Source organism: Atta cephalotes (genome assembly GCF_000143395.1).
Source record: "Atta cephalotes unplaced genomic scaffold scaffold00079, whole genome shotgun sequence".
Lineage (NCBI taxonomy): Eukaryota > Metazoa > Arthropoda > Insecta > Hymenoptera > Formicidae > Atta > Atta cephalotes.
The window spans coordinates 610,067-623,264 of NW_012130143.1; the positions used below are offsets into that span (position 1 = coordinate 610,067).

General features: G+C 35.6%; 1 protein-coding gene across 1 annotated transcript; it reads right to left on the reverse strand.

The window, feature by feature from the left end:
• Positions 1–2,176: 2,176 nt before the first annotated feature.
• LOC105624452 (ATP-binding cassette sub-family G member 5) lies at positions 2,177–7,409 on the reverse strand. The gene is made up of 7 exons (XM_012205813.1): positions 7,297–7,409; positions 6,491–6,756; positions 5,672–5,893; positions 4,958–5,240; positions 3,455–3,960; positions 2,835–3,301; positions 2,177–2,764 (listed from the first exon to the last, which is right to left on the reverse strand). Exons 1-7 carry the CDS (start codon positions 7,407–7,409, stop codon positions 2,177–2,179), a joined length of 2,445 nt encoding a protein of 814 aa, XP_012061203.1.
• Between the last annotated feature and the right edge of the window lie 5,789 nt (positions 7,410–13,198).

Genomic DNA, 13,198 nt, shown 5'->3' on the forward strand with positions numbered 1-13,198 from the left:
TAAATGAGGCGAGACCGTGCAGTTTTCATCGGATTTTTGTTTTATATATTAGTCGAATAAAATTTGGAATCAGGCAGCCACGTTTAGCGCTAAACGTGACGCTAAATTTAGGGAGCGATGGCGGCTAAGTTTGGATCCGATTAACATATTCGCGGTGTACAATTATCTCTCCTCGTATTGCAGCGATAATAATTTAGCGTTAGACTTTTTACGTTTAATATAATATCGCGAGAGAGAATCTAAAGCGACGTGAACGAAGCGAGTTGTTTTTATTTTTAATCGCACTTCACATTTCTTAGCATGCGTCATCCGCGGGATAAATTTGCTCGACATGGTATCGATTTCTAATAGACGTCTGAAACTCGTTTATTAGACATAGGCTCTTTATAGCTTGATTTGCGTAGTATGGCACCTACAAAGAGTGACATTTTATCGATCTTCGAAACGAAAACGTATTCCTATCTACCTATGATTTCATCTATTTATTATAAGCTTTATTCTACTAGAATTTTTTATCGCGACACTTAAATCCGTTTCATTATCATACGCTTAATAAAAATAAAGGAGAATCAGAATACTATTTTCTTAAATAATTTCGCTATGTTCTTGCTAATTAAAATTTATTGTATGACAGATATCTTCAATATCGGCGGTCACAATCTCTAGATGGAGCCTACGAACAGAGACCGTTGTAATTCCCGCACAAATCAATCATTGTGAAGTTATCGATGCTACTCGTTCAAAAAAATGGTATCAAAATTCCCTGCAGAGTATCGATTTAGAACTTTATTGAAATAATGATTTAATCCAATTAATTTAAGATATTAATTTAAATCAACTTTATCAGTATGTTTAATATAACCGAGAGAAATAATGATTTTGAACATCTCAATTAATTATCATTTTCTACAAATGCACAATAGCAATGTAAAATTCTTTTCTCAAAATTTATAAATTATAAAAATCTTGATTCTTTTTCTTTAAAAAAAGAAGTGTTAAAAGATTTAAAGATTAAATAGTTTATTCGAGTGTAAATAAATAACGCTCATCTATATAATGAATAATAAATTATTGCAAAATTACTGCAATCTAAAATTATGTAATAATGAATATATAATCAAGTTTTCCGATATTTTCAGAAGTACGAAGAGTTAGAGAAACGGATAAAATTGTTCGTTTTGTGAAAATGTTTATTTCATAGGATTACAACAAAAAGTCAGTTTAGGACAATATACGAAATATTAAGCGGGTTTCTATTGTCTATAAACAGCGAGTTTCTATTTCGGAGTATAAAGTAATATCTCGTTATGCTTTGTACTCCATACGGCTTTTCTGTCTACTCTGCGAGTCTCTAAAGTTTATTCCTTTAAAGAATCGCAATGAAGTAGACGTTGACGAAACTTTACGAGCGCAATGCGAATTAGCAAAGTAGATTCGGTCAAAGTGCTTTTCGTCAAAATCAAGCTCGAAGATTTAGTCGCTAAAATTCAAAATAGGAAATCTATATAGATGACAAGAAGATATCCGCGAAGACAGAATGTCAACAATGAAAATGTTTAACGAGTTCATATCTGGCTGGTATGTGATTTTTAACACTTTGCGATCCGTGTGTTTATTACATTATCGCATCATCTGATTATCGGCTGAAATAAATTAATTGTAAGTCCGATTATGATGCGAACTGAATCATGTATTTTTTTTATCGTAAACACTTACGACATAAAAGCACCTATTAAAGTACTTTTATTTTTAATTTTTATCTATGACAATTGCATGCAATATAATAATTGTATGTATTTGACAATAAGACTGATATTTTTAGGGCCATGGCACACCAAAAAATTTACTCAGTTAAACGTAAGTAGTAAGGAAATCAACATGTTTGATTTGTTATTGCTTATGCTATTGTCTTATGGTATCTACTGTCAATGGCCAATTTGCTTACTGCTTATATTTTACTGCTCAAGTTTGTTGTACCATGGCTATTATGTAATGGCATTGCGCCGTCGGCGGACCGCAAAGGATTAATCTACAATGAAGCATGATATCAACGAGGAGCTTTACTATCATGGCTCCCTCTGAAGATTGAAAGCTCACGAATACTTAAATCAACTTCGTGGCACTCAGATTGTACAGTTTGAATTCTACTTCGCGATAAAGTCTCTTCAACGTGCAATCAGGGCTTGTTCGGGGCACTTCTGGGCCTCTTCGGAGTGGCATACTTGACACACAAGAATCCGAAAATGATAAGCACAGTGACGATAATCACTCCGATGCCCAACCAAAATTCCCCTCGCACGTTTAACTTATCGAGGGCGATCTCACGTAGAGCCAACGCACCATCGGGTGGCTCGCATGCTGCCTGGATGATGATGTCCTGTCGGATCTGCTTACAATTAGCTAACTTTCCCACACTTTCGCTCTTGTGTAGACGCGGCAACAGCAGTGACATGGACCACTGCATTGGGCTGATCTGCTGATACCACGACGGCAGATTGTCCAGGTGCAGAGTCACCCCGCCGGCTAGGGTCATTTCGCCCAACACTATTCCAGCAATCAACGCCGCCAGATAGGTCCACTTGCACACGTGTGCGAAGAATGTGCAGATGAGATGCTGCATTATCAAATACAGTAAACCGATGGCGAGGTAATTCCACATTGACATCAGGTTTTCGTCCGGCACAAGATGCAATCCCGACATTGCAAATGCTGGCGCTAGATATACCAGGTAGACCACACACCAGGACGGCACGCTGCAGATGAGCTGGAAATAAAATGCATTTTCTTTGTACCTTACGCTGATAAAATTCGAAATTTTAAGAATCTAGGCCTACCTCTGCGAGAATGTACATGAATCGACCATAGAGTCCGTCTCTAATGTCCCTCTCCACATTCGGTCTGTTATTGGCTACGTCACACATTGCCAGAAGGCACAGCGGCCAGAAAAAGATACCCAAACTAGCGTAATGATAGCCTATTCTGTCTCGCAAATATAGATTTGATTCGCTGGCGATATCCCAGAATATTGCACCGAGTAAAACACTGATTGACGCGGAAATGACGATTTTCCGCAGCAGTCTTGTTAACGTCCACGGTTGACTGTAGATGAGCGTTCGTAACAATAGCGCGTACAGTTGTACAAATATATTGGGTCCGGGCATCGAAGGCGGAAGTGCGCCAGGTGGACCAGGATCGCTGATAGGAGGTAGCCTTGTTCTAGCTAGCTCCGCCAAATGATCTATCCTCTGCGAGGACTCCAGCATCGCTTCCGCCGACAAGTCGTCCAGCGTTACTAAATCAACTAGAAAAGAGAGAGAATTCTTATCTATATTATTTGTCATAAAAAAATTATAAATTTGTAAGAAACAATTATTTTTAGAAATAATTTTGTCAATAATATTAGCTGCATTTTCGTAGGATCTTAGAATTTAAGTAAAACAATTTTGTCACATACGATAGTAATCGGACGGATTCTTAAATGGCGGGCAGGGAAACTCGGCGAGGGCGAAATATGGCAGCATGTCTCTTCTAGGTCCGGAGTACATGACTCGTCCGCCGGACGTGAGCGCAACTCTCGATACCATCGTCAAGATCTCGTAAGTGGGTGGGTGTAGGGTCAAGATTACGAGACGTTGACCACGACTGGCCCACTGTCTCAGATACTCGACCAGGAAGAAGGCATCGAAAATGTCCAGACCGTGCGTGGGTTTATCTAGAGCGAGGATGTGCGAGTCCTGAAGCAACCGGCAAGCGAGGGCTAGTCGTCGAGCCTCGGAGGTTGTCAAAGTGTTCACCAGGCAGTGTTTGGTCGCCTCCAAGCCGAGCTCCTGCAGAATAGCCTCAGCCTCGAGTGTGGTGGTATTACGACCACCTCTCAGTAACATGTAAAAGCTGAGAGTCTGCTGAGCAGTCAGTCCGGGGCTAAGACCATTCTCCGTGGGCAGATAGGCGACGCGAGATCTATTTTGGTTGCAATATTAATAATAATTGAATCGATCGTTCCGAAAAAGACATTTATTATAAAAATGCTTCAGATATTCGAGAACAAATTATTAAAAATAATCTATTTGACTATATTCGGATATCCGGATCACCCAGATAACTCGGATTAGTATAAAGAGAAAAATGGAATTTAAGTAAAAAATCCAATTCAAGTTAAACGATAATTTTTTATGCATGCAATATCTTTTAAAATGTATGATGTAACTAAAGATTGTTTGAGTAGTACGAAGAGAAGTGCAATCCATGGAGATTAAACATGAAGCAATAATTAAGTCGGCAATTGAAGCGATAATTGAATAATGAGTAGCGTTCACCTTATTATTCACCTTATTATTCGACTCTATTTGTAAATTTGTATGTTAATGCATTCGCTAGTTACAGTCTGTTTCGCTAATATCGGTTACCGTTAGCCGTAGTTAATTAAATGTTTCTTTTCTTTGGATCATAGCCGGTGCTATGATCTAGAAAGGAACAAAGAATCAGTCAACTAAGTTGAAGCTGACTCATGTTAAACCAACCATGGATCTCTCATTTAACTACAATTCTTACATTTATGACTATGTCCACTAATGTGGATTAATTTTAATTTTGATTCAACTCTTTCACTTAGTCTCTATTTTTGTTTAATTTTTAGAACCAGATGAATAATAAATTAAAGTTAATCTATATTAGTCGAGCATTAATCGTTTTCATTTTTTATATAAGCTTATATAAAATTTCGAGTGTAACTCGAAGTGAATATCGATAAAGAATAACCGCAACATTATTTTAATCGAGAAATTTAATTTGCGTATTCATTTTAAAAATGATAAATTTTACGTGGTGCAGATAACAAAGAAACGTTTCTTTATATATTTACAAAATAGTATTACGAATCGTAATACATTTAATGATTCATTGCCACGTTACAAGAAAGCGTACTCGGTACACGTGCTACAAGGAGATTAGAAAGTACCTTAGGCTGCGTGCTGATACAGATCTTCCATTGAGCAAAATATCGCCCCTTTTTATCCGCCTCCTACCCGCAATCGTCTCAACAATCTGCGTGCCTTCCTTCTCGGTAGTCGCCATAATAGCCAGTACCTCGGCGGCGCCGGCCTCGAGGGTAATACCACGAAGAAGCGGCAATCCATCCGAACCTGAAGCTTCCACACCTCGCAGCTGTAGGTGAGGATGCTGCAGACATGGCATGGGTCTCAATGGCAGCGCGTAACCTTCCGGTCCAAGGATACCATGTCCTATAGAATAAATGTACGTCGCTCATGATACTTCAAATTTATTAAAATCCCATAATTTAGAAGACCGAAAGAATCGGAAGTTTTTTCAACGAACTAGGGCCTTTCGTAAAACTTTCGATTTAAGATCAATTCCACGAATAGATTCCACTAATAGAAGAAAAACTACAAGAAAGTGCATAAATTTCAGGATTTATGAATATAATATAAATAATTTTCAGGAATATTAAAGATAGTTTAAAAATAAAGAGACCAAGGCCTTACAAAATGACACTAATAAATACAAAGAAACATTCAAGTCCACGCAAGAAAAATATCTTTTTCGCAAGAAAAATAGAATAGATTATTCTGAGAAAAAGATCTTGTGTGGATGCTCCTTTTTATTAATTAGTGTTAAAGATAGTCACTTATTTTCGTCCATTGTTTTTTTTTACCGTGCGCTATGTAACCGGGATCGATCGGCGCGATGCTGTGTCGTCGATTAGTCCTGACAGCACTTTGCAACAAATTAGCCTCGCTGGCACTCCTCAACCTCGGATGGTCTCTCGCGACAGTTAATTGTGAATGCGCTGGCTCCCTCGGGACAGCGTGAACATGCCTGAAATCCGGATCGCTTCTTGCTGAACGCATGATCGAGGTTGTATGCACCGGAGCACCTGCATGTCGAAGTAGAATTTGTAACACGTAATCCTGATAATCTTCAATTTTATCCAGTAACCCAAATTAAATTTTTAGAATAGTTAATTTAATAACTTATTTAAAATCTTCTAAAAATGAACATAGTTTTTTTCAATGAAAAATTGATTCACAGAAAGAACCATTTGACTGAAGTATCTAAAAATGTAGCTAGATATATAAATCTGAAAATAATTTTGTTGGACTGTCAAAATAATTATGTAGAACGTTCAAACTGATTGCTAGAATATCACGACTTTTTGCAATATTACTCATTATATTTTAATTTCCTAATTATTTGAGAAAATTGTCTGGTTACCTTAATTAGAATTCTCGTTAAAAATAAGCGAATTAGAATTTTCTGGTTAAATCTATTAAAATTGTGATAATCAAAATTCTGATTGATGATAATCAAAATGTTCTATAATGGTTCGTCCATTTTCAGACAGTTTATCAACCTAAATTTTTAGATATTTCAGTAAAATTGTTCTTTCCGTGTTGAAGAGTACAACAGAATAGTAATGAATTTAAAAAATGCAATCGATATCGAGCTCTAATTTAAATATCATCGTTCATACCTGCGTGCGACACACGTCGTCCTTCCTCGCTGGAATCGTAACCGCTGGAGCCGTCGCGATTCCGCGAGCTGGGCGGTAAGACGCGTGGCAAACCAAACTTCAAATACGTGTAAGAGTTGTTGGCCAACGGACTCTTGGGACCATATCGCGGATGCCGCAGTATGCTCTGCACCGTGGAGTCGCGCAACTGAAAGTTCCCGTACGGAAGGGGCGACTTCTCGGCGGAGCCGAGCGCGGAGTCCGTGAAGTCGGAGTTCAGGTTTTGCCTGCGGAATCGCGGAAATGCGTATACCTCACATTCATCGACATTCCCGTGTTTAATATCTATTCTTTGTATACAAGGTGTTTTTAGATAATTAGATGAGAGAAAAAGAGAGAGTTAATTACATGAATTAAAATGCGTTTTCTAGATGATGTGTGTAAATACGCTATTCATTCTTCTGAACCTCTACCGCGAATTATTATTATAAAGAAAAAAAATTAGAGAAATGACAGTGCGGTTTAAAGTATTGATATTTCCCGTTAATCATTATGTTCCGTAGTCACGCATGCTTGATAATACTCACTGACATTTAATATTTTTAACGATAATAATGATACCGTTGATGTAATACATGAAAGTACATAGTATATTGTAAATCAACAAGTCCGATCGGCAATTCCTTTCATATGGGGAACAGCAAAAAAGATGACACAGCAATGGACAGCATTCGCTTTGGCGTTTCGCCTCTGGTGAAACTTGAATTGGACGACGTACGGTGCGTATACGCGGATTATACGCTTGCACTTTAACTACAAGTAGTCACCTGTAAATCGACCATGCGTGTAGATCCTCGCTGGCCGGCGGCTCCAACCCCCTGGTGTCCAAAGCTCCCGGCACCGAGTACCTCCTCTCCAGCTCCCAGGCCTCCGAGCCCATATTTTCCGGTGGCTGCACAGAGATTGCGGATGCGACCGGTTAAATTTCTGCGAATTATTCCGAGATAACATAATATCTCTCTTTTTAATTACCACGCTTTAAGGCAGAGGGGGAAAGTAAAGTAAAGACACGCTCTCTCTATTTTATCAGTTTCAGTTTTGAATTCGATCAGATTGTATCGATTAACCGAAGCAATTATGTTGCAATTTCAAATAAGAAAATACATCTTTTATTTCGAACGGAATCGATAGTTTTGATATGCATGAGATAATATATTACCAGAGAGATAGTTCTATTATATATCCTTGGAAATTGTGATATTCTTTTTCAAAGGATCGCATAAAATATGCGGTAGACGTTTGTTGTTTAAACGAGCAAAATAAATTACATTGCAAATTTTTCGAAGAAAAAACTTTCGCGAACGTTTTTCCTCGCATGGAAGACCTCTGACACTTGGTATGAATTTATTGCTACTGCCGCCCTACAACAGGACGTCCGCACGAGATTGGATTTATTGCGCAACATGTCGGGAGGTTATTATTAAAGCCTCCCTGCGTACAGAATTTCTTTCGTGTATCCCACCGTGTATCTGCTTGACTCGTTCTGCAAAGTCCTGTAAGATCGAGTAACGTGCTCTTGGCTAACTCGATTTGACTCAAGCAAGCATCGAGTAATTTCAAAGGCGTGGCGGGATTATACGGGATACCGGCGTTCTCAACAGTGTATTCCGTAACCGGATACAGCCGCATCCATCATCACGATTTCATGACGAATTTATGCTCATATCGTTTAATTTAAGCGATGAGAAAATTAAGAAGCAAAAGAGAAGCTATTTATCATCGAATACAGCTATATTAGATGAAAAAAGCTCTGATATGAAATTGCAACAAATAAAAAGTTATAATTTAAACAAGGATAATAATAAATAATTAGATTTTACTTTTCTACACAGAAGAAACAGTTTGCTGAATTAAAAACAGTTAAATACAGACCTGAAATAATTTCGTTAAATCATCAAAATAGTTATGTAAGAAACTCAAGCTTTTTGCAACGTTGCTTAAAACTCCTATCCGCATAATTATTTTGTCCAGCAAAATTATTTTCAGAGTGTCCGGCAAAATTTTTTAATACTTCAGCAAAATTTCTTTCCACGTCTTCAATATAGAATGCGTTTCGAAATATACTATCAAGACCGACAATTTATAATGCATAGCAAGTACTCTCTAAATTTTTTGGAGTGAATCTTTTCTAAAAATATGAAATTTCACTGAACAGCGAAAATACTTTTAAGAAAATATCTTTTCAAGAGAGTCAGAAAATTTTCACACTTTTGAAATAAGATTCACTCCAAAGAATTTAAAGAGAATGTTATAAATATTCAGTATATTGTTAGTTGCTCTTAACACATTTTAGAACATACCAATCACTGTTCAAGAATGTTCGAATGTTCATCCATTTCCTTTGTTAAATTACAATGCGACAACTCCGCGTGCAACGAATTTCCTTCTTTGGAATTTAACTCCAACTGTCTTGATAAATCGCACGCAATGTTCTACTGACTCTTCGGATTCTTCTCCCGACAGAAAACTGCAAGTATCCCGTAGTTCCCGCCGGCGAACAAAGAGGGATGGCTTCGTCGAATTTTATCGCGATGCAGCAAATTGTTCTTTGCCCATGGTTGATCGTCCATAAAGAACGGAACGTGCAGACTGCGGAGAATGTATCTTCCTGCTGGTACACGCCGTATAGTCATGGCATCTATAAATATCCACTGGATCTTTCACACATTTCTTTCTATATATCATAATTTTCTACCTTTCTACCTTTCTACATTTCGCTAAATCATTAGCAAATTCATGAATTTACATTTCTATAGAAATAGCTTGTTAAATATTACGTAGCGATTCGAGATTGGACGTCATTATTAGAATGTCAGTTTTAAGATTGTAAGATTGCTCGCTTTTTCCGTACACCAACATCAATTCCAACTCTACATAGAAGGCTGATGGATTGCGGCAAAAACCGCGATAGAGATAGTAATAGGTATGTATGCCGGAAATTACCGCCGGTGGCAATATCGTGGCGTATAACAGTACGTTTAATGTCGCAATTATGAAAAGTGGCGCCGCAAAATGTCAGCTAGTTACTAGGCTCCAAATAGCCGGGAAATCGATAACTAACAGGTTTCCGTATTTCGCCTTCTTCTTATAAACAGCTATTCTGGATCGGTTGCTTTTACAAATCGTGGAGATCTAAATATTCGTTCATTTTCTTGCATAATATCTCACACTGTCGCGTACGTAGGCGATAATAACTTGTTAAGTGTCATTACATCATGAACTTTCTCTATATACAAGGTCTTCTGCAGCTTTAATTTGTCATATCTCGGAATTGTATAACGTGGACTGATAAGATATCAGGAATAACGGTAATCAAATCCATTGAATTAAATAATATTTTTATTATTTTTAACTTCCATGTACGTCGAAATATAAATCACATTTCTGTAATTAATTTCGCTATTCTATAGTTAAATAAAGAATGTCTATATTAACATATACTTACAATTAGTAAATATAAACTATGAGATTTAATAAACTATGAGATTTAATCAATTATTTTTTTTTGTTAAATTGTTTAACTCTATATTAAGTAGAAGCAGTGGTAATCTATAGAAATAATTAAAAATAAATCTCAAATTGGATATAATTTAATATTAAATTTAATGGTATGGAGATCTTTTTTTTGTGATTCGATTAGCTTTCAACTTTTCACGTATCTAAAATAGATTGATTCAAGTTCACGTTTTAAAAATCCTATTCTTAAATAATTACTGCATGTCATTTTATTCTATCTTTTATTCCAACGGATATTTTGTTTCTTTATTATGGCTAGAATATTTATAGGCGGTTCTTATATTAAAATCATTTTAAAAACAGTCTTAAGATGCCATATGCTAATCACAGAGCTGTATTAGTGTCTTAAATCTAAAAATTATTTAAGATAGTCTTAAAATAAGGAAAAACTATGAATACTAGTCTATATATATATATTTTATCTTTTACTTCTTTTTTGAGAAATTTTATATCTTTTATCATATTATTTTCTATTTTTCTTATACTATTTTTTTTCATATTCGCATTTATAGAATGTGTCTGTTTCTTGCATGAGATATAACTGCGTATTTTAATTTTTCACAAAAATTTAATTTTATCGTTTTTTATCGTTTAATCACAGTCTAATTTTATATATATATGTTACTTTCCGCATTCCGCATTGCGGCTCGTCGTGTTTTACCGAACTGTCAGGGACTCATCACCGTTATCAGAAGACTCGTGCCAGGAGTTTTATAGCACCAGGAAGGCGCTCGCACGGAGGATGAATATCATCGTTTGCGTGGGGACATGTGTACACTTATGCCTCGAAGGAAGCGAACGCAGCATCCCATTTAACGGTTGGTGTTCGCGACCTAAAAAGGCGCACGTAGCACCTGTTTCATTGCCATTGACGTACGGCAACTTTTAATGGCTTTTCGCGAACACGTATGTACACTTCGACGCTTTAAAATGCATTCCATACCGGATGTTCGAACAATACAATATGTTGTCCACAATCTTGTTTTTTAAGAGACCGTAAGCCTATACGAAATTTACCAATCACAGTTTATTTTTCTCATATTTAACTGTGATTAATCAATTTCTTGAGGCTTTACGATTTACGGCCTCTTAAAGCAAGACCTTGTGGACAAGGTAACGCTCTTCCGAAAAATATTCGGGATAAAATTCTAAAATTCGTTTATTAGACTACTTTACAGAATATAATAAAATACAGAATATAATATAATAAAAAATTTCGATATTACGATCTCTGATTATCATATATAAAATCATAGAGACTAGGTGCACGATTAATGTATGTACTAGGTAGCAAGCTATGACGTCATTTTGACGTCAAGTTAATTATTTTAATTATTTATTAATTAATCTTTGAATTATTGACGTCATGTTATTTATTTAAGATGTAATAATGATGTTATCTTTATGACCAATTATTATAATAGCATTTATTTATCTATTTTACAATATATTTACAATATCATATTTATTGACGTCGAACAAATGATTAGTCGATGATTAATAATGTTATTAGTGAATTAATAACAACGTCATTCATTTATGCCACTTATTATCAATAACACGAAAATAATAATATATTTTCGATGTCGATTTATGATTATATGATTGTGATAAATCCACGTCATTTTTACGATGTCATTTTTGTCAAAGGAAGAACTAATTAATGATATCAAATAGACAACCCATTATTAAAAAACATATAAAAATCAACAAAAAATCAAGACAGCTTTATTTTTAACATTATTCAATAAACAGTCAAATTTTGTAACAAAAAATTATCATTTTGACTTTCATGAAGTCAAAATAAAATCATATCGATTTTCTCTTTATTTGGTATGTTCTTTGGAGATATTTAAATACTTGCGAGTGCACGTTTTAAAATTGTGGAGAAGCCACGCGATAGAAAGTATTTTTACAACCTATAACGAGAATAAAAGACTACTTCCCACGTAAAAAAAACAATGTCGTTAATCTTAGATGCTATGAATATTAACGACCTCCATTATTCTTTCATCGAAGAGCAAGTCCCATCGTATTCTGAGCATCGCCCTAATAAATTTCAGAGCAAACATGTACTCGAAGACACTTTACATACGCGATATGTTCTGGACTGTCAAAGGACGATTAAATTAATCAGAGATATCTCTTCTTGTCTGTGAGAGAGGCTCGACCTTGCTCTCGATGGTAATGTAAATCGAACAACGTCGCAGATCAATTATTTCAAACTGCTTGCGAAACGCACGCCAAGAAACGCATAAACCATCTGCTTCATTGCTTTGGTGCAACAACAGGTTTTAATTTGTCTTCACGTTTGCCGTATGCATTCACATTTCCGAGTTCCACGCGAGTGTGAAAATATATCGGGTGTTCAGCGAATACACATCAAGTACAATACATCTGTTGAACTGTCGCATTGTAATTCTACAAAATTGTTAACATATAAAATTGTCAAAAATAAATTGTCAGTACTTAATAATGACAATCTTTTTTGCATTAGATTTAACTCTCAACTACAGTTATAAAAACTACACGGACAGAATTGTCTCTTAAAATTTATCCTGAAAATATATTATAGTAGTTGTCGTATTGGATTGTCCGGAAAGTTCGTGACGATTTTGAAGGAAAATTGAAATGCAGAAGATTTAAATTTTAGTATACATTTATTAAATTTAAATGTTTTGCGGCACGAACTTTCCGGACAACCCAATACAATATAATATTTAAAAAATTTTTATCATGCATTTCAGTAAAATCAATCAAATTATATATTTTATTGTAGTTTTATTAATAAAGAGAAATTTACATAAAATTCTTCGAAATACAATGTTGTCCCAGGATTATCATATTTTCAGGATAAATTCTAAGAAAAAATTTTCTTCGTGTACATGTAAATTTTCAAAGAATTGGGAAAAGATAAAGTAAATTAAACCGAGATTAAAGTTATCATTGATGGAGCAGGATCTTACACAAATTTTGCAGTTTTTTTAGAGAGAGAGAGAGAGAGAGAGAGAGAGAGAGAGAGAGAGAGAGAGAGAGAGAGATAGTATAACTACTACTACTACTACTAACGTACGTACTACTACTACTACTACTACGTACGTTACGTAAGTTATTACTTACTATATATATATTATTATACGTATAGTAGTATAG

What these genes read in the sequence shown, in the direction of transcription:
- LOC105624452 (XM_012205813.1), bottom strand. Translation starts at nt 7,409, where the DNA reads ATGGGCTCGGAGGCCTGGGAGCTGGAGAGGAGGTACTCGGTGCCGGGA. An exon ending in GAATCCGTCCGATTACTATC is followed by an intron (nt 3,302 to 3,454) that starts GTATGTGACAAA and finishes TCTCTTTTCTAG; the next exon opens with TTGATTTAGTAACGCTGGAC. An exon ending in TCATGTACATTCTCGCAGAG is followed by an intron (nt 2,765 to 2,834) that starts GTAGGCCTAGAT and finishes TTTTATTTCCAG; the next exon opens with CTCATCTGCAGCGTGCCGTC.